We start from the raw sequence: 20,876 nt of genomic DNA on the forward strand, positions 1-20,876 counted from the left end.
CGGGGTCTGTTACACTATGTCAGGAGTTGCTAAACTTTTTCTGTAAAAGGTCGCATATGAAATAGTCTAGGCTTTGCATGTAGGCTCTGTTGCAGCTACTCCAACCCTACCCTCCCAGAGCAAAAGCAGTCTTAGCAAGTACACGGATGAGTATGGATGAGCAGGTCTGTGTTCAAGTCAGACTTTATTATGGACACTGAAATTGTTCATCTATAATAATAAAAGGGTAATATGCTAATTATCGGACGTCATTCTGGACGTCCTTCCTGGCCAAGCCGGGGCCGGAGGGAAGCCAGCCCGGGTCCCGGATGCTAGAGGGAAGCTGGTGCCAGCAGCCAGGGGGGAGGAAGGCCTACTCTTGCATGAATTTTCATGCATCGGGCCTCATAACTAGAGGCCCAGCAGGCACCCGGGACCCGGGCTTCCCTCACAGCCCCGGCTTCATCCGGAAGGTCGTCTGGAAGGATGTCCGGTCTAATTAGCATATTATGCTTTTGTTATTATAGATTAATGTGAATTTCATATAGTTTTTATGTCACAAGAGTATTGTTCTTTGTTGTTGTTGTTGTTTTCAACTATTTAAAATATGAAAATCATTCTTAGCTTGCAAGCCCTATAAAAACAGGAGGGGATGGATTTGGCCTGCAGGCTGTAATTGATGGGAAGCTATCACAGATATCAGTGTCTGTAGATTTTCTTGGAAAACAGATGCATGTATCAACTTGATACATTATTTCTAAATGACCAGGAAGGAAATGTTTTTTGTCTATTTTCACCATAGCCACTGACGGGGGAGTGCCTTATACTTTTGGTGCGTGCCATATTAGAAGTGATGCTGAGACATGGAAGAATCTTCATGTCTGGGGACTAGTTGGGGTGGATTCAGTAGAGGCAAAGACCAAATTAGTCTCAAGGCAAACTGCAGAAAAGAAACGTCCAGGTAAGGCATTGTTGCCAGATTCAGAGATAGTTGTTTTTTAAAAAGAAAAAGAAAAACATTAAACAAGCATTTAGTAAAATTAATGAATAGCTTTTGGGTATCGACAGTTATGGGTTGAGTTCTCTCCTCCAGGTAGTTAGGGCCCTGGCAGCAGGGGACAAACAGGTCTGGGGCGACATCAAGTAGAAGTGACGACCACTATACTTACCTCGATACTCGTCTCCACAGGCTCTCTTCCTGGTGATCTCATCATTAGTTCCTCAAACAACAGTAACTGGAAACAAAAATGCCTATCACCACTGCCAAGTGCATGCTCGCAGGCATGTGTGCATACGTATACAAGGCACGTGTGCACACGTATACAGTGTTGTTGGGATGTGCTCCTGGCTGGAGTTCATGCATCTCCTTGGCTTCTCTAAGCTCTCAGGCATCATGGGGGGAGAACTCCTTTGGTCTCTTGATACCCTGACTAAAAACTTGGTTTGTGGCCACCTACTGCTCACATTTAACTCTTTCATACAGCCCTTAGACACATTATGTTATCCCGTTGAGCCTTCAGAACAGGTCTCATTCCTGGAGGGAGTGGCTGGAGGGCAGGCAACTCCCCAAGAGAGCTCCTGTCCAGTGTCAGCTGTCTGTGGGAGAGGCAGGCCCTCAGACAGGAAGCAGAATTCAGAATTCTGCCTCACACCGCAGGGGATTCGCGTCCTCCCCGCCCCATTCACCCCTCCACGACGCCCCCATCTCTCCCTGGGATGGTGAACACAGGAATGGAGCCTCCGCAGGAAGGAAGATCAAGAGTCACCGTGTTTTTTTATATTTTTATTTATTTATTATTTATTTATTTATTTATTTATTTATTTTTTATAGAGGAAGGGAGAGGGATAGAGAGTTAGAAACATCAATGAGAGAGAAACATCCATCAGCTGCCTTCTGCACACCCCCTACTGGGGATGTGCCCACAACCAAGGCACATGCCCTTGACCGGAATCGAACCCGGGACCCTTCAGTCCGCAGGCCGACGCTCTGTCCACTGAGCCAAACCGGTCAGGTATCACATGATCTCACTCATCTAGGGGAAGTAATGAACAACATAAACTGATGAACAAGAACAGACCGGGAGACAGGGAAGCATCGATAAGACTGTCAAACCTCAGAGGGAAGGTAGGGGAGGGTGAGGTAAGGGGGAGAGGTCAACCAAAGGACTTGTATGCATGCATATAAGCCTAACCAGTGGTCACGGACAACAGGGGCGTGGGGGCATACGTGGGGAGGGGTTTGGGATGGAAATGGGGGATGAGGACAAATATGTGATACCTTAATCAATAAAGAAAAGAAAAAAAAGAGTCACCGTGTTGTCCAGCCTTGGAGCGCAGGCCACATCTTGTAACCACATCATGGGGCTCTTTGTTTTATTGCCCTGGTCGTTGACAAATTCTGGATTAAGTGTTCCATCCTTGCTTCAGGACAACTTGGGTTTGAAAAGCAAGCCAGTAAGCCGAGGTGTTAAAGGGGAGCAGTGCCCGCTGAGGCCAGCGCGGTGCTGGCAGTGGCCACCAGGGGGCTCCCCAGGGCCTGTCCCAGGCAGGGGGTGCTCCTGCCTGCACCTCGGCTACAAGATGAGGAGCTGTGTTTTCTGGGAAAGGCCACCGTTTCTAAATCTCTTCACAGATAAGTTTTCTCGCACAGAAAGTGTGAGACCATAGCATGTAGGTTGGGCATGGGTGGGAGTCTGTGTGACTTTAGGCAGGTTACTTCATCTCTCTGTGCTGCCCTTTCCTCGTCGATAAAATGTGTATAATAGTTCCTCTCTGAAATGACTTTTTAAAAGGATTAAATAAGTTAATACATAAAAATACTTAGCACAGTACCAGGCTCGTAGTACCTTCTCAGTACAGGTTCTCTATTATGACTATAGTATCTGGCCAGACTTTTTTTTTTTTTTTAATCAGCTTGATTGATGGAACAAAATGGCCCTCTTCCCTGGGTCTTCTGCTTCATAGAAAGTTAATAAACTTTAGGAAACCAATAAACATCAGCCCTAAGAGCCTAGCACCAGGCTAGGCACTGTGAGAACGCCAAAAGCATCTTACGGCACAGTTCTCGCCCTCTGGGTGCTTGCAAACAAGTTGAAGAGGCAGGTGCATGGGTTTAATCATGGTTTCACTGCTTATTAACCTTGGTAACTTTGGGCGACTTTTATCTAACATCTCTAGGCCTCAGTTTCCTCTTTTGCAAAATGGGGATTATCAAAGTAACTACCTCATATGGGCTAGTGTGAGAACTACATAAGTTAATGAAAGTCAGGTGCTCACCCCAGTGCTGGCGTTCGGCCAGTCTAGCTCTTGGTGTATTTCACTATGAAGCAGTGGTGTATGATGAAGTGCCCACAGGAGTGGGGCCTCAGGGATGGTGGGAGTCCAAGCAGGGGAGGCCCCTGTGGGCTGGAGCGGTGAGAGTCTTCATGGAGGAGACGAGACCTGAGCGGGCGTGGCAGATTGGCCCGAGGGAAGGCAAAGACAAGTTCAGGAAAGAATAGGATTACCAAGAACATGAAGAAGGAAACTGGCAGGAACGTTGGTTATTACAGACTGCCTGATTAATCCCAGCATGCCAGAGCCCCCTTTGAGAATTACAGTGTGTCCTAAAGAGACATAAGTGCCTAATGAATACTTTCTACCCTCCAAAAGAGACAGGTTTGGGGAGTTACTTCTCCCCAAAAGTTATTTTCTGTCAGTTTCTTGAATTCTACAAAATTCTTGTTCTAGATTTTTGGAGCTAAGCTCATGCAGTTATGTAACAGGGGGGGGGGGGGGGGAGACTTTGTAGCTGTAGTACTCTATTTTGACAGCAGGTGGCTCCCTTACATATACACAAGAAAAGTGACACTGGTCTGCTTAAGACTCTAAGTCATTTGAGTAGTTGTCACAGAGTGTATCATTGAGGCTGAATTTGGGAGCAATTGTTTGTATTGATCTTTGTATGAAAGATGACATGAATGCAGGAGGAGGGAGTTTCTTCCTTCTTAGCACCTCTGCTTGCCTTTAGGATATCTATCTGATTATTGTTCTTTCTGGGAATGAAAAAAAGTTGGCAATATTGTTCCCACTAATTCTCTCATAAAGATTGCCATTCAGCTTTAATAGTACCTCACCATACATGCTAACGACATCACGAATTTGGGCTTCTAACCATTCCAACATTAGAGCACAATTTTAGTAACAGCACTGATGGCCCATCAGGAACCGTTCCTCTAGCCATTGCTTGAGATTTAGACTCCACAGACCTCAACTTCACCTCACTCAGTATCAGAAGTAATAGTGCTAGTTTCTCTTTCCACCACGTGGGCCTTCTGGAACCCACAGCTGGTAAACTCGGTGCCCTCCTGGTCAGCTGGGCCCATTGTCCATACCATTTCTTCACTTAACTTGAGCTTTGCTGGAGTCCTCTATTCGGGGACACGGCTGGGGAAAGTCCACAATGAAGCGAATCTGAGCCAAAGCAGGTATGTAGGTGACAAATGGCATTTGAAAAGATGCTCACTGTCATATGTCATTAGGAAATTGCATAATTAAAGCAATAATGAGATGCCACTACACTCCTAGAATGACCAAAATACAAACATTGACAACAACAAAATGCAGATGAAGATGTGGAGCAAATGGAATTCCTGAGCATGCAAGATGGTACAGCCATCTTGGAAGACAGTTTGGCAGTTTTTAAACAAAACTAAACATACTCTTACAATTCAGTTCAGCACTGGCACTCATCAGTATTTACCTAAAGGAGTAGGAAACTTATAGCTAGCCACACAAAAAGCATCACACAAACGTTTATAGAAGATTTATTCATAATTGCCAATACTTGGAAGCAACCAGGATGTCCTTTGGTTGGTGAATGGACAAATAAACTGTGGTATATCCAGGCAATGAAATATTATTCAGTGCTAATCAAGCCAGGAAAAGACATGGGAGCAACTTAATTGCACATTGTTAAATGAAAGAAGCCAATCAAAAAAGCCTACATACTCTATGATAATGGGTAAGAACAGAAAAGATGAAACAGTCATTATTGACATTTGCTATCATTCTGTACTTTGAAAATCCAAAGGAATCCACAGATAAATCAATAACAGAGTTTAGCAAGTTTGCTGGATACAAATATCAACACACAAAAATCAATGTATATTTACATGCTGGCCACAGACAATCTGAATATAACAAATGTTCAAGCATTCTATGAATAAAATTATAAAACTTTATCGAAAGACGATAAGGGAGGCACAAATGAAAAGATCCTAAAATTCATGTGGAAGAGCGAAGTGCCCAGAATAAGAGACCAAAGGAAGCGCAGGGGCAGAGTGAAATCAGAGAAGGGTTTGCAAGTCTAGGCCAGGTCCTTCAGCAGCAAGGCAGGCAGTCACTGGTCAGTGAGTTCTGAAGGGCATTGTTTTCTTCAATTTTGCTTTGTTTGTTTATTGATTTCAGGGAGAGGACGGGAGAGAGAGAGAGAGAGAGAGAGAGAGATAGGTGATGAGAGAATCATCAGTCAGCTGCCTCCTGCACACCCCTACCAGGGATCGAGCCCAGGCATGTGCCCTCACCAGGGATTGGACCATGACCACCTGGTTCCTGCATGGATGCTCAACCACTGAGCCACTCAGGCTGAAAGGCAGTGTTATAGACTGAATGTTTGTGGGTGCCCCGCTAGCCCCATTCATATGTTGATATTAGGAGGTGGAGCCTTTGGGAGGTGATTAGAGGAGGTCATGAGAGTGGAAACCCCATGATAGAGTTAGTGCCTCATAATAAGAGACACCAGAGAGCTCTCTTCCATCTCCCACCTCCAGCCCACCTCCCTCCCTCCCCATCCCCCCACCCCCTGTCATGTGTGGACACAGTGAGAAGGTGGCCATCTGCAAACCAGGAGGACAGCTCTCACCAGACCTGACCATGCTGCCACCTTGACCTCGGACACCCCAGCCTCTGGAACGGTGAGAAGCAATGCCTCTGTGGTATTATAGCAGCGTGAGTGCCTAACACAGGAAGCAATGGTGTGGGGTCTGTCACAGCTAAGCTACAGGGTTGTCTTATATATGGCTAGCAGGTGTTGGATGCATTTTTGTGGGCTATACAAAGCAGGCAGGCTCTCGATGGTTAAAAAATAAGCCTATGTGGGCTAGATTTAAGGCAGTTGGGTGTGGAAGCTTTTGAATTTGGCACTGGCAGGCTTTGAGCTAACAGTCAGTCTTAACATGTTGTAAAGAAGTAAAGAACACGGGGGCCCATATACAGGGGCCTTCTTTAACCCACTACATAACACCACGATACTCCTGAAGAAGAATCAGGCCGGGGCACTGCCTACCAGACACATAGCCTCATTATACAGCAGTTTGATTAAAACAGTGTAGTATTCGTTCCACCTAGTCATCCCTCCCTTTCATTTCCCCAACTGGGTTCTTTCTCTCCCCACTCCCCAAATAGGCCAATAGCATAGAATAGGGAATCGAAACATTGGCCCACTTATTTAAGAACATTTGATCAATGAGAGATCTGGCATTGCTTAACAGTGGTAAACTTAAGGTTGTCACTAAATGATGCTGGGACAAGTGATTATTCGTTCATTAGGAGAAAAAAAAAAGACACAGACATTTCATATCTAGAAACCTTTCCTGAAGAAATTACATGCAATACAAACAATTTTTATACTCAAAGGTATTTGTCCCAGTGTTATTTAAAATGGTGATAGCTTTATTTTTATTTTTTAAAAATATATATTTTATTGATTTTTCACAGAGAGAAAGGAGAGGGATAGAGAGCTAGAAACATCGATGAGAGAGATACATCAACCAGCTGCCTCCTGCACACCCCCCACTGGGGATGTGCCCGCAACCAATGTACATGCCCTTGACCGGAATCGAACCTGGGACCTTTCAGTCCGCAGGCCGACTCTCTATCCACTGAGCCAAACCAGTTTCGGCTAAAATGGTGAAAACTTTAAAAGATGCTATACTAATAGCTGGAATACTTCAGTAAATTATGACCTAGTACTCAATTGCATATTATACAGCTACTGAAAATAATATATACAGCCCTGGCCCGTGTGACTCAATTGGTTGGAGCATCGACTCGTACACCAAAGATACTGCGGGGTTGATTCCAGGTCAGGGGATAATGCCTAGGCTGTGGGTTTGATCCCTGGTCGGGGTGTGTACGGGAGGCAACGGATTGATGTTTCTCTCTCACATTGATGTCTTTCTCTCTCTCTCTCTCTCTTTTTTTCTCTCTATTCCTTCTTCTCTCTAAAATCAAACATATCGTTAGGTGAGGATTAAAAACAAATAATATATACAGGCTCCGTTTTGGAGATCTGGGAGTTAGGCAGAGTGGAAGCAGATGAAACATTTTGAGATTCCAGGAATAGGCTGGTGGTCAGTGTGCATTATAGCAACCAGTCATTCCACTGTTCAGTTGATTTGCATATTAGCCTTTTATTACATAGGATTATACTTAACATGATGGCATTACTCTTGTTTGTTTGTTTATTTTATGATGGCATTACTCTTACCATCTTGTCTGTTTTTGATTGAATGTTTTCTTTAATATCCTCCATGAAGTATGGATGAGGAAAAAAGATCCAGATTTACTAATTCCCTGGATTATTCAATGATTTTGTTTGGCTTTGTTTCATTCAGTATTTTTTTTCTTTCTTCCTTTATAAAAATTTTTATTGAATTTGTTGGGGTGACATTGGTTAATAAGATTATATCGGTTTCAGATGTGCCATACATCATCTGTGTACAGTATTGTGTTCACCACTTCAAGTCAAGTCTCCTTCTATCACCATTTATCCCCCCTTTATCCTTTTCTATCCCCCCTTTCCCTCTGGTAATCAACATACTATTGTCTGTGATTATGAGTTGGTGTGGGTTTTTTCCTCCCCTCTGACACCTGTCTATTCTCTGTATCTATGAGTTTGTTTTTATTTTGTTTGATAGTCCATCTTAACAAATCTTTAATATTCTAATTCATAAGTAATATATGCTCATGAAAGACATTTTGCTAGATATCTTAAAGCATAAAAAAGAAAACAGCCATGATCTTATTGCCCAGATACAACCACTGTTAAAATTTTTCTATATCGCTTTCTTTATGGTTGTTTTATATTGTATACTTACAATTCTAAACTGGGCTCAGTCTCTACAAATAGTTAGCCCCCTCTCTCCATTATTTTATATAAATATATATACTAGAGGCCCGGTGCACAAAATTCGTGCACCTGGGGGGGGTGTCTCTCAGCCGGGCCTGCGCCCTCTTGCAGTCCAGGACCTCTCGGGGGATGTCCAACTAATGGTTTAGGCCCGCTCCCTTAGCGCTGCCTTGGAAGTGGAGAGGCTCCCGCCACCGCCACTGTGCTTGCCAGCTGTGAGCCCGGCTTGTGGCTCAGAGGCATTCCCCTTGTGGGAGCGCGCTGACTACCAGGAGGCAGCTCCTGCATTGAGTGTCTGCCCCCTGGTGGTCAGTGCACGTCATAGTGACCAGTCGTTCTGCCGTTTGGTCAATTTGCATATTAGCCTTTTGTTATATAGGATAAAAGGCTAAGCGACTGTCTGACTGGCCCACAGGTATGACACAAACTGACCACCAGGGGGCAGACGCTCAAAGCAGGAGCTGCGATGACTTGGCAGCAGTGGTTGTTGGGTGACGCACTCTGGAACTAGAGAGGAGAAAGCCTGATTCCAGGGTGCGTCACCCGAGAACTGCCCTCTCGCAATCCGGGACCCCTGGGGGATGTCAGAGAGCTGGTTTTGGCCAATCCCCGCAGGCCATGCTGAGGGACCCCACCTGCCAGAGGGACCCTGCTCACTCTGCAGACGTCCTTCAAATATGCATTTTTCTCTTCTGGCACCTTGGACCATTCTCTTATGGACTTCCTTTGACAACAGGACATGAAATTAAACTGCGATCCTTTTTACCCTTGTTTTTTAAAACTAGATACTTTCACATGGACTCATTTCTCAACACTACAACGCTTTGGTTTTCCCATCGTCTGGGAACAGGCTCCCGCCTCTCCCAGACCCTCCTTTTTTAAAATGCCTACAGGTTCCCACCTAGCAAGTTGATACCCTAGACTAAGAAATTTTGTGTTTAACACCCTTAACCCTGAGGTGTAATGAACCTGGCTTTTTCCGACTGGCATCTGGGCATTTGTGGGGTTTTTTTGGTTTCTAAAATTCTTCCCACTTATCCTTCCGGGACAATACTCTCAAGGTTGGCCCCGCCCACACGATGGCCCCGCCCACACGATGGCCCCGCCCCTGGTCTCTAGCGTTCGGTCGCCATGGTTACGCGGCCGCTGCGGAGAGCGGCCCAGCTGCCCTAGAGGCTCCAGAAAAGAGTCGGATAAACTCGGCTCCCGCTCCCGATTCCGGCCAAGGTCAGCCCACTCGGGGCTCCGTGCCCTTGAGATGCGCCCCGTGAAGAGGCGAGCGTAGGCGGCGGACAGAGCCCCGACCGCTGGCGGGTCCGCGCAGCCCGTGGAGTCTAACTGTGAAGGTCTCTCCCCTGCCGCTGTGCCGCCGCAGGGCGGATACCGCGGTCACTTCCGTCCGCAGGTTAGGATTTTAATTCGTCTTCCTGTCTCTGTCCAGCGCCGCTTGCACCCCAAGGGCCAGCACTCGGGAAAGTTCGTGCTTCAGAGAGTGGGGGGGCAGGTACGGAGAGGTGTCAATGGCGGCCCGGAGCGCAGAGCCTAACCGCGCTCGCGCAGGCGCACACACACAAGCGCACGGGGGCGGCTGGCGCTGAGGACTAGTTACAAGCGATGTTAAGTGCTAACCTTATGCCGTGCGCTATTTTAACCACCAGGAATTATACAGAACTCGGTCCTCGTCGCCATGGATCCAGGTAGTCTGGTTGTACTGGACAAAATGCCAAGTGCTACCTCTTACCTGGCGGCTGAGAAGGCGGAGAGTTCGCTTTCTCTGCCCGGGCTTTGCTGGGTTGTGCTTTACCTGCTGAGTTCCCCAGGCTCGGTTACTGCTGCTCAGGAAAGTCCGGGCGCCCCGTAACCATGAACATCTACCAACTTTCCCTGGTTTCTAGTAAATGGAAGTAATAACCAGGAGTTCATTTTTCTCCCTGATGCGTGACTCTCATAATATGTTTTGAATTTTGGTGTTTATGTTTTTAATGAAGAGTCTAATCTCCAACTTGGATGTGCAGTAAAGACAATTTAGATGATCTGAGCAAAATGGCTTTCCAAGTGTCTTATAATTATGAAAGGTCATTTGGTGAATGTGGTGGAAGAAGCTGTACTCTGCCACCTACACAGGTTGGGGTGGGGTTTCCCGTTAATTCTAACCCCCGTCGCATACTGTTTAGCCTTTTTAAAAATTTAAAAATGTGATATAAATTTATGATATAAATTCATTTTGGTGACTACCATTATTTAAATAAAAAGGAAATGTTTCAGTTGTTTGAAGTCCCAGTTTCTCTGTCATCAGCAAAGTTCTTCATTTTTATAAATATAAAACAAATTAATGCAAAACAGGAGAGGCCTACATGCTAATAAATACTTATAAGTTGATAATATTATGACTCTACAGATGAAACACAAAGAGAAATCTAAACAAGAAACAATATATAAATACAAATTAAAAAAATAATTATTGTTTTATTTAGCCAGAATGCCTCCCACTCAGGCAGAAAGTGTTATAAAGAATATCATTCGAGAAATAGGACAAGAATGTGCATCCCATGGAGAGGTGGCCTCTGAAACTCTGGTTGCTTTTATGGTAAGAATGAATATTTCTGTTAATTACTGCTTTATTTTTAAAAGGTTTTTAAGTGGTGCCTATTTTCCTCTTAAACTTCTGTGAAACTTTCCTAAATGTTATTCAGTTGAAAACATATTGAGATCATCGGACAAGTTAGCAAAAAATACTTTTTAAAAAAGTCTATAAAGCATGTCAGTTCTAGAATTATAGAGACTGATTTAGAAGATCTTGATGAGTTTTAGAAACATCAATAGTGTACTGTGTCAGAGTTTTTATTTTTTTAATATATGTTTTATTGATTTCAGAGAGGAAGGGAGAAGGAGAGAGAGATTGAAACATCAATGATGAGAATCATTGATTACTGCCTCCTGCACGCCTCACACTGGGGATCAATCCTGCAACCTGGGCTTGTGTCCTGACTGGGAATCGAGCCGTGACCTCTTGGTTCATACGTCGATGCTCAACCACTGAGCCACACCAGCTGGGCTCAAAGAGTTTTTATAACATGTTTTTGTTCATTTGTAAACATTACTTGTTGCCTTGGTTTCTCTGTTAGCTTTTGGTTTAACAATACACAATAAAAACACAGTAAAATATTCAAATAGTTTCCCAATCTAACATCTAGCCATTGCTTTTAGCCTATTTCTCCATATAATTTTTCTAACACCATATTCAGATTTGATGTTTAGTACTTCCTTTCTTCAACCTCTAATGAAGGTGCTGATGAGTTCGGTAATAAGAAAGTCAGCTGAATCATCAACCCCTGAGTCATCAAGAGGCAGTTGCTTAAAAAATGGAAACATATTAATTTTATAATAATATGAAATGAAATTATTTAATGGGCTCTCTCCTACTCTCAGGTGAAAGCTGTTGTCCTGGATCCCAGTAACGGCTTTAACATGGACAGACCCCTCCTGAAAAGCGACGTGGAGAAACTTGTTAAGGTGATTACCCAACAATTCTCAAACTTTGAAATACTTATTTGCAATTATAAATACGGTATGAGGGTTAGCCATTATTGACTTCAGCTCCATGAAACAAAAACCCACCAAATGATGGTGTGAACAAATGAGAGACTTGTTTTTTCTCATAAAACAGAGTCCAGAGGTACATAGGCTGTTATTCCTGGCTTCCTGGGTCACCATCATGCATATGGATTCTATCCCAGGGTCACAAGATAGCTATTCCACCTTAAGGCAGGTGTAAGGGGGAAGGACAAAGAGCAAAATGCGTGTGCCAATGGGTCTCTCACTTTCTATTAGGAAAATAATAGCTTTCCCAGGATCCTTCCCATGCTGCTTGACCAGAATACTGCAAGTCAGCCTGAAATGTTGATTTTCTTTTTCTTTTTCAGTTGAACAAATCTTTGCCCCAATCCAAATTGGGGCTTTGTTAGTAAAAAAAAAAAAGAGGTATGGATACTGGCTGGTAGAATGTCTGCCACAGAATTTTAGAGACATCTTGTTATTAATCTAATGTTATATTCAGAACATTATTAAATGACTTGTCATATACTGTAAAATTACATAGTACTAAATTAAAATTCATATAACTATATTTTATTTATTTCATTTTTTCCATCACCGTTTATCCCCCCTGTACCATCCTCTACCATCACTTACTGTCCTTCCCACTCACAATCACCACATTGTGGTCCATGTTCATGAGCTCTCATGTAATTATTTTTGATAATTCTCACCCGAGGATATTTTTCCATTGATTTTTAGAGAGAGTGGAAGGGAAGGATAGAAAACAGAGACAAGCATCAGTGTGAGAGATAATCAATTGGTTGCCTCATGCATGCGCCCTGACCAGGGCCAGGGATCAAGCTTGGAACTGTCGAATGTGTCGTTGATCAGAATCGAGCCCTTGACTGGAATCAAACCCTGGACCCTTTAGTCCACAGGCCAACATTCTATGCATTGAGCTAAACCGGCTAGGGCTATCATATAATTATTGATTCAGTGTAATTTTGTGTTTTTCAGTTCTAAAGGAAAAAATTGAAGCCAAAGTAAAGTAACTCATAATTAGAAATCAAGTAGATGTACCTGAAAACCATTTTTAAAAATAATTTTTACTGATTTCAGAGAGGAAGGGAGAGGGAGAGAGAGATAGAAACACCAAGAATGAGAGGGAATCATTGATCGGTTTCCTCCTGTGCACCCCACACTGGGGATCAAGCATGTACCACGACCAGGAATCGAACCGTGACCTCCTGGTTCATAGGCCAATGCTCAACCAGTGAGCTATGCTGGCTGGACTGAAAACCATTTTTAAGAACTAAAGAACATCGTTAATTTTTTTCATATGTTTTAAGTTTGACTCACTGGATTTAAGTGCTTAAATATTTATTTTCTAAATATTCTTAAATGTATTTCCTAAAAATTCAACATTTAAAAAATATACTCTGGTTGTAATGATTTTAATTCCCTTCTTTACACAGAAGACTTGAAGCCAGCTTTCACCAACTTGTACGTGGATATTTTCTGGGTTAAAACAAACGGCAGAGAACATTTTCACCCTCCCCCTCTTCTCTCACAGCCAGCAGTTCACGCAGTGCAGCACAGGTCCCTGTGCAGATGCTAAGGGTCAGGAAGAGCCTTGGGAACCTGAACTGGGGGATGTTGTTAGGGTGATTGTGCAGGAAGTACAGACTCCCTGGTTCTGCAGGGCAGCCTGGAGCGGGGTCTCTCGGTGCTGATTTTAAACGTGGTATGGAACCCGTTCGTAGCAATAGGGGCAATGACAGACGGTCAATGAGAAATTCTATCGGAAAGCCATGGAGGAGAATCAAGGAGGGGCAGACATATTTTTCTTCTTTTCTTGGCTCAAGAAGAGTTTTTCTTTTTTCCTCTGATTCAACTAAATTGGAGAGAATCAAGCTCAGTGTACTTTTAGTGTGACAGGTATATGTATATCACAATTAAAATGACAAAGTTTTATTTTTTCTCAATTAAAAACTACTTGGATAATATTAAATTGTAATTGAAAAAATTAAGATTAAAAAATGTTGCAAAAACAAATCATCTGGATGAGGTAGATTTCGTAAATTCTGTGTTTAGAACAGTCCTTCTCCACTTGGAGGGACCCAGGTGCACAGGTTCCATAAAGACTGTCCTGTCCTCTTGCATTCTTCCCTTCCTCCTCCCAGGAAGGCAGGGCTGGTGCTGGGGAGGTGGGGCAGGCAATTCTGCAGATGTGCCAGCCAGCTGCAGATAAAGCCTAAAGAGTGAAAGAGTGAGAAAGGAAAGTTGGGGGGGCGGGCGGTGGAGAGGAGAGGGGAGGGGGGGAAGACAGGAGGCAAAAGTTCAGGTTGATCATGTAATCTAAAGGGGCAAAGCAGGGAAGCGGGGGGAGGGGGGGCGGTGGGAAATAGGAGAAAACAGACCAGAGGAAGAAATTTTGAAATGAAAGGCAGAGCCAGGTGAATTTTGTGAGCAGAGGAGGGTAGCTGCAGCAGCTTCTTATAAAATGCATATGACCTCCAGCATCAGCAAGGGAGTGTTGTTTAAAGGCTCAATTAAGTAGGGATGAGGAGTTTGAGAAAAGCTCTGGACACGACTCATGAGCTTCATGGACCATTTACCCACATTCACACTGTATAGACCAGGCGTCCTCAAACTAAGGCCCGCGGGCCACATGCAGGTGTTTTTGCCATTTTGTTTTTTTACTTCAAAATAAGATATGTGCAGTGTGCATAGGAATTTGTTCATAGTTTTTTTCTAAACTATAGTCCGGCCCTCCAACAGTCTGAGGGACAGTGAACTGGCCCCCTGTTTAAAAAGTTTGAGGACCCCTGGTATAGACTAACCAAAATGTCAAGTTTCTTGTCTTCAACTAGACTATTAACCCACCTGGATATGGTGATACTGGTTAACTTAGGGGAAATAACTTATTACTTAATAAATGTTCTTGATTCGGTGAATAATAAAGTATGAAGTCCTCAAAAAGAAAGAATAGTAAGAGGAGTTATTGGTAGATAAGTATCAAAAACTATTACTTTGATGTTTCCTTTATTTTTACACTTAATCTTAGCCAAAAAGCTCAGAAACTATGTTTTCCTTATTTTTTAAAAATAGGTTTAGAAAATACTTTGGATCACTTTAGAAACTATAACTAGAAGCATTCATGGAGTATTCTTTTCTAGGTTTGTGTGAGTCGGCTACTGGACAATAAAAATCCATCCCTGGACACCATTAAGATGCAAGTCTACTTTGATATGAATTATACAAGTCGAGGTAAACATATCTATTTTGATATGCTTTTTAGAAAGTTTTGTATTGTATTTAAGGTAATAAGGGCTTTATTTGGTTGACAATGAACAATTTAATTTTTTGGCCTATCTTTTGAAATTTGTGCCAATTTTGAAGAATCCTATATAATAAAAGGCTAATATGCAAATAGGCTGAATGGCAGAATGACTGGTTGCTATGACGCACACTGACCACCAGGGGACAGACGCTCGGCACGAGCTGCCCCTGGTGGCCAGTGCACTCCCAGAGGGGGATTGCCGCTCAGCCAAAATCCAGGCTCACAGCTGGCGAGCACAGCTGTGGTTGCGGGGGCCTCTCCCGCCTCTGCCAGCAGAGCTAAGGACACCTCTGGGGATGTCTACCTGCTGGCTTAGGCCTACTCCCCACATCCTGGACTGAGAGAGGGCGCAGGGCGGGCTGAGGGCCCCCCCCCCCCCCCCCAGTGCACGAGTGTCATGCACCAGGCCTCTAGTAGTATAATAATGTTGGAAATGCTAAAGGAGAAAAACGCCAATGGCCTTTCTGAGTGTTAAAAGTAAATGCTAGCCTTAACTGTTCTGGCTCAGTGGATAGAGCGTCGGCCTGCAGACTGAAAGGTCCCAGGGTCCTAGGTTCGATTCTGGTCAAGGGCATGTACCTTGGTTGCGGGCACATCTCCAGTACAGGGTGTGTAGGAGGCAGCTGATCAATGTTTCTCTCCCATCGATGTTTCTAACTCTCTATCCCTCTCCCTTCCTCTCTGTAAAAAAATCAATAAAATATATATTTTTTAAAAAGTAAATTCTAATTATTATATCCATAATAATTGTGTTTCCAAATCTATTGTGGAGAGAGAGAGAGAGAGAGAGAGAGAGAGAGAGAGAGAGAGAGAGATATCGATTTGTTGCTATACTTATTTATACATTCATTGGTTATTCTTGTATGTACCCTAACCAGGTATCCTGCAGCCTTGGCACATCGGGACAGCACTCTAACCAACTGAGCTACTGGGCCAGGGCAAATCTATTGTGTTTTAACTGTTATACCTCTGATACATAATAATTAGAAATTAAAACAACCAGTCCATTAAAGTTAAAAGTTTTTAATTTACTGATTTTTTGTGTTCCTGGTTTATATTATCTCATAGTGCTTACCTAAATTATGTACCTAACACAAAAATGAAATGAATGATGGTAAATTTAAGTTTAGGACATATTTTCTTATGTAAATAGTTTAATGCTATAGCAAAGAAAAACTGGAAATGGGATAAAGGAAAATAAATTCCCCTATAGTCTATACCACCTCTGTCCCACTGTAATGCAATCATTATTAACCATTTGTTAATTTGCATTGTCTTTTTTTTCCTTCTATGTATTGAACTTTCATTTATGCTTCATATGTAAAATCATATTATCTTGCTTTTTTGCTTAATAATAATAAAAATTGTAAGCAATTGATACCATCATTTTGATTTTTTAATTGCAAAAAGCTCTGTTGTTTTTATAAAAAGATTATAGGTATGAACTGTGCATAGTTAATATAGTAATTATTATAAAATGAAGTGTTTTTGTTGAGTTTGTTGCAAGAATTGTGCTGCTGGTAAATTGTGGCTACTGCTACAATTAAGCGTAGACTCTTCATGTCACAGGAAGAAGGGAAAAGGATACTGTTTTTGAAGCAACATTATATTATCAGTAATGCTAGTTGTCAAAGGAAATTTATCTAGAACTGAAATATAAATACACACAATTGAACATAAATATTTACACGACACCTATGTGTATACTGTATGTGCTTACATAAAGCATACGAGTAAAGTACAGATATTTATACTATATGTTTATTATCTATATACTAGAGGCCCGGTACATGAAATTCGTGCATGGAGGGGTGTGTCCCTCAACCCAGCCTGCACCCTCTCCAATCCGGGACCCCTCGGGGGATATCTGACTGCCTCTCGCAATCTGGGACCACTGGCTCTTAACTGCTCACCTGCCTGCCTGCTTGATAGCCCCTAACTGCCTCTGCCTGCCAGTCTGATCGCCCCTAACTGCCCTCCCCTGCTGGCCTGGTTGCCCCTAACTGCCTCCCCAGCCAGCCTGGTCACCCCTAACTGCCCTCTCCTGCAAGCCTGGTTGCCCCTAACCACCTCTGCCTCAGCCCCCACTACCGTGGCTTTGTCCAGAAGAACATCCGGATGGATGTCCAGAAGATGTGGGTCTAATTAGCATATTACCCTTTTATTAGTATAGATTATACAACATAAGCTTTAAGGTAGAATTGCATTAGTAGAAATGAGACATTTCATTAAAAAATGTATAGTGGTTTGATATGATTCAAATCCACTTGTTTATGACAAAAATCAAGTCTTTAAGAATAGGATTGCTTGCCCTAGCTGGTTTGGCTCAGTGGCTAGAGCTTCGGCCTGAGGACTGAAGGGTCCCAGATTCATATAGTACAAATATTTATACCAGATGTTTATTATGTATATATTATAAATTGTCTTATATAGTTTCTGCTTAATTGGAAGGTCTTAGCCCTCTGATATTACTGTTTGGATTTTCCATTTAAAGTCTTATATGTTTTGACAAGTATGCTATTTAAATTGCTGTGTTAAATCTTTCCCACTAGATTTTTTTCCTTGAGGTTAATTGCTGGCCTCTGTTTATTATGACATCTGATGAAAATTGTTGTTTTCATGCAGTAGAATTGCTATACCCAAGCCGTTTTCTTTTTCTGGGTCCTACTTTCTCATGTGAGAAGAATTCTAAGTATCAAATATATGAAACATTATCTTTTGCCACTTTTAGAGGAGTTTATTGAAGAACATCACCGGATCGTGGAGTCTAAATTAGGCCTCATTAGCAGAGAAATTACAGATAACAGAGCATGTTCCCGAGAAGAACTGGAAAGCCTCTACCGAAAGATCGTCAGCTATGTGTTACTGCGCTCTGGGGTCGGATCCCCTACAGATCTCAAGATTGTCAGAGAGGCAACAGGTAAAAAAAACAATAGCACAATTTCCATTCTATAAGTGAAAGTATTTGAATGCTGTATCTTATAAAATGGGTTCAATTACAAGTGTTGAAGATTCCCTTTTACCTGAAAACAAAATTAGCACAAGTAAGAGGTTAAAACTTACCCAGACTCCTTTTACACTGTAGCTCTCATGAGAAAGCTTGTTTTAATGCCCATTGCCAAAAATTACTGATGATGCTTACTTACTAAAAACAGACATGAGGCAATGGCAGAAGTTCACTAGCTCAACTTTAATATATGATAAATTTTGCTATGTTTTCTGAAATCAGTATCAGAAATTTTAAAAATCATGTAAGCAGTTCTACAAAGACAGGCCCTTTAACTTTTCTGCTGAAAGGAACTTGTGATTTAAGTTCTGATGTTTTTATTGTATCACCTTGTTGTCCTTTTTGTGGTTTGTTTTAGCTGCCCTGCAGAGTGTTTTTCCTCAGGCCGAACTTGGGACATTTCTAAGACTCTCTAAGAAGGAAAAAGAACACCAGCTGAAAGAACTCGCCATGATTGTTACTGGAATTCGTTTATTTAACCGAGAGACTGGAAAGGGAGGAGAAGGCATTGAATACTGTAGGTATATTGTTAGGTGAATTCTATGGGTCATGCAGGTTTAAAATTTAACTTGCATAGTGAGGAAAATAATTCCCAACACACCACTACTGTTCTTAGATTTAAGGTTTGATTGTACCTTAGTTACAACTACAGTTCATAATGTGTAGTGATTTTTAATTTTGCTGGGGCAAGACTGTAAGTTTGATGTGTCATGATGCCAGTCTAGAAGAGGGGATCGGTGAAAGGAATGAGGAGGCCTGCCTGGAAACCATTCATCGGGCTTTGTGTCCTTGACTCCCAGTCAGGTAACCAAAAGGGAGTAAAACTCAATGATTTAAAAAATAGAAATCACCCTGAAAGTGAAGCAGTTGCTGATGCAGTTAATGGAATGAAAAGGTCCAAGAGAAGATACCTTCAAATCTGTAAATTCAAGAGCATTTACTGTGCTGTAATATGCTAACTGCATGTATGGTGTATAAGTCTGAAAGGACTCATGAAATATTTGATCAAGGATCTACCAGTGGAAATAACTTCTTTAGGAGTTTGGTGCACATATAGACCCACTGATAAGGGGTTAGTATTTTTTTACCAGATCACTGATCTAGTACAATGGGGTAAATTTTTGCATTTTAAAAACTCTTCTAAAAAGTCAGGCTCCCATTCTTCATAAAGTTCTCTATTTTGCTAGACTATTCTGTTATTTTTAAGTATTTTAATGAGTTTCTTAAGTTGTATGCCTTTTCATCTTCTTTACAAACAGAAAAGAAGATATACAGAAGGAAAGATAGAGTGACTTTTCTGGAGGCACATGGTCAATAGTACACAATACCATAGCCTACCAGTTTTTTAGCTCTTCGGTATTTCAGTGGCAAAAACTGATCTGCTCTACCTTGTGGTTATTATTCTGGCAGTATGTTTTGTTTGGACAGGGATTTTTTTGGATTCTTCTTTTTCATGGTTTGGGACCCATTGAAGTATATGCCTCAGCATTATTAATTTGGTTGACATAAAACTAACTCAACTTAATGCTCAAAATATGACCACTTTCATGACATTTTAGATTTTAAAAAAATGTTTTTATTGACTTTAGAGAGAGAGGAAGGGAGAGTGAGAGAGAGAGAAACATCGATGAGAGAGAAATGTCAATCAGCTGCCTCCTGCATATCTCCCCCACTGGGGATTGAGCCCATAACCCGGGCATGTGCCCTGACCAGGAATCGAACTGGCTACCTCTCAATGCATGGAACAACACTCAACCAACTGAGCCACACTGTCCAGGGCTTAAATTTCTTAATGTCTCTCTCAATACCTTTAAAAACAGTGCCAGCTATTCTACAGGAAGCAATCCCAGCCACCACTCAACATATTGACTCCCAACTACAGATTGCTCAAGAACAGGCATACCGCTATACGGCCATCCTTGAGAAAGTGACAAAGAACCCGCTCATGGCTGCAGACATGCAGCCATATATGTTAAAAGAAGCACTCTATAATGTGCGACAGTATGAGATCTTCCTTCAGACCATTTTGGTGAGTTAATGTCATAAGATCTGGCCTTTTCCATAGACTTCAACCTCTTTAGATATCGAGCTGAAACAAAAGGTAGAACCAGGCCATTGATAAAGAAGGCAGCCTTAATAACTGCTCAGTTTATTAGTTTTTTAATTTATTTATTTATTGTTAATCCTCACCCACGGATATTTTCCCATTGATTTTTAGAGAGTGAGAGGGAGATCTGAGACAGAGAGAAACATCGATGTGGGAGAAACACATTGATTGGTTGCCTCCCACACACCCGACCAGGGTACATGCCCTTGACAGGAATTGAACCTGGGGCCCTACAGTCCATGGGCCGATGCTCTATCCACTGAGCCAAACCAGCTGGGGCTTACATTTAAGGTTTTAACCCATTTTGAGTTTATTCTTGTATATTGTGTAAGAAGGTGATCTAGTTTCTTTCTTTGCATGTATCTGTTTAATTTTACCAACACCATTTATTGAATCGACTGCCTTTACCCTATTGTATGTTCTTGTTTCCTTTGTCATGTATTAATTGACCATATAGGTATGGGTTTATTTCTGGGCTTTTTATTCTGTTCCATTGTTGTATATGTCTGTTTTTATTCCAGCACCATGCTGTTTTGATACTATGGCCTTGTAATATAGTTTGATATCAGGTAGCATGATACCTCCAACTTTATTCTTTTTTCTCTAGACTGCTGTGACTATTCGGGGGTCTTTTGTTGTTTCATATAAATTTTTGGATTATTCTAGTTCTGTGACAAATGCCACTGGTATTTTAATAGGAATTGTATTGCAGTCTATAGATTGCTTTGGGTGG

General features: G+C 42.2%; 1 protein-coding gene across 1 annotated transcript in view; it reads left to right on the plus strand.

Annotated features, from left to right (window-relative positions):
- Positions 1-9,316: 9,316 nt before the first annotated feature.
- Positions 9,317-20,876, plus strand: part of CFAP206 (cilia and flagella associated protein 206) — a 33,242-nt gene continuing 21,682 nt past the window's right edge. Inside the window, exons 1-7 of the mRNA XM_028131228.2 lie at positions 9,317-9,554; positions 10,624-10,736; positions 11,579-11,662; positions 14,866-14,956; positions 17,761-17,949; positions 18,395-18,553; positions 19,857-20,065. Of these exons, the coding sequence (XP_027987029.1) occupies positions 10,629-10,736; positions 11,579-11,662; positions 14,866-14,956; positions 17,761-17,949; positions 18,395-18,553; positions 19,857-20,065 (840 nt within the window). The 5' untranslated portion in view covers positions 9,317-9,554; positions 10,624-10,628. The remainder of the gene's footprint in view (positions 9,555-10,623; positions 10,737-11,578; positions 11,663-14,865; positions 14,957-17,760; positions 17,950-18,394; positions 18,554-19,856; positions 20,066-20,876) is intronic.

The sequence above is a fragment of the Eptesicus fuscus genome, chromosome 10, assembly GCF_027574615.1.
Source record: "Eptesicus fuscus isolate TK198812 chromosome 10, DD_ASM_mEF_20220401, whole genome shotgun sequence".
Lineage (NCBI taxonomy): Eukaryota > Metazoa > Chordata > Mammalia > Chiroptera > Vespertilionidae > Eptesicus > Eptesicus fuscus.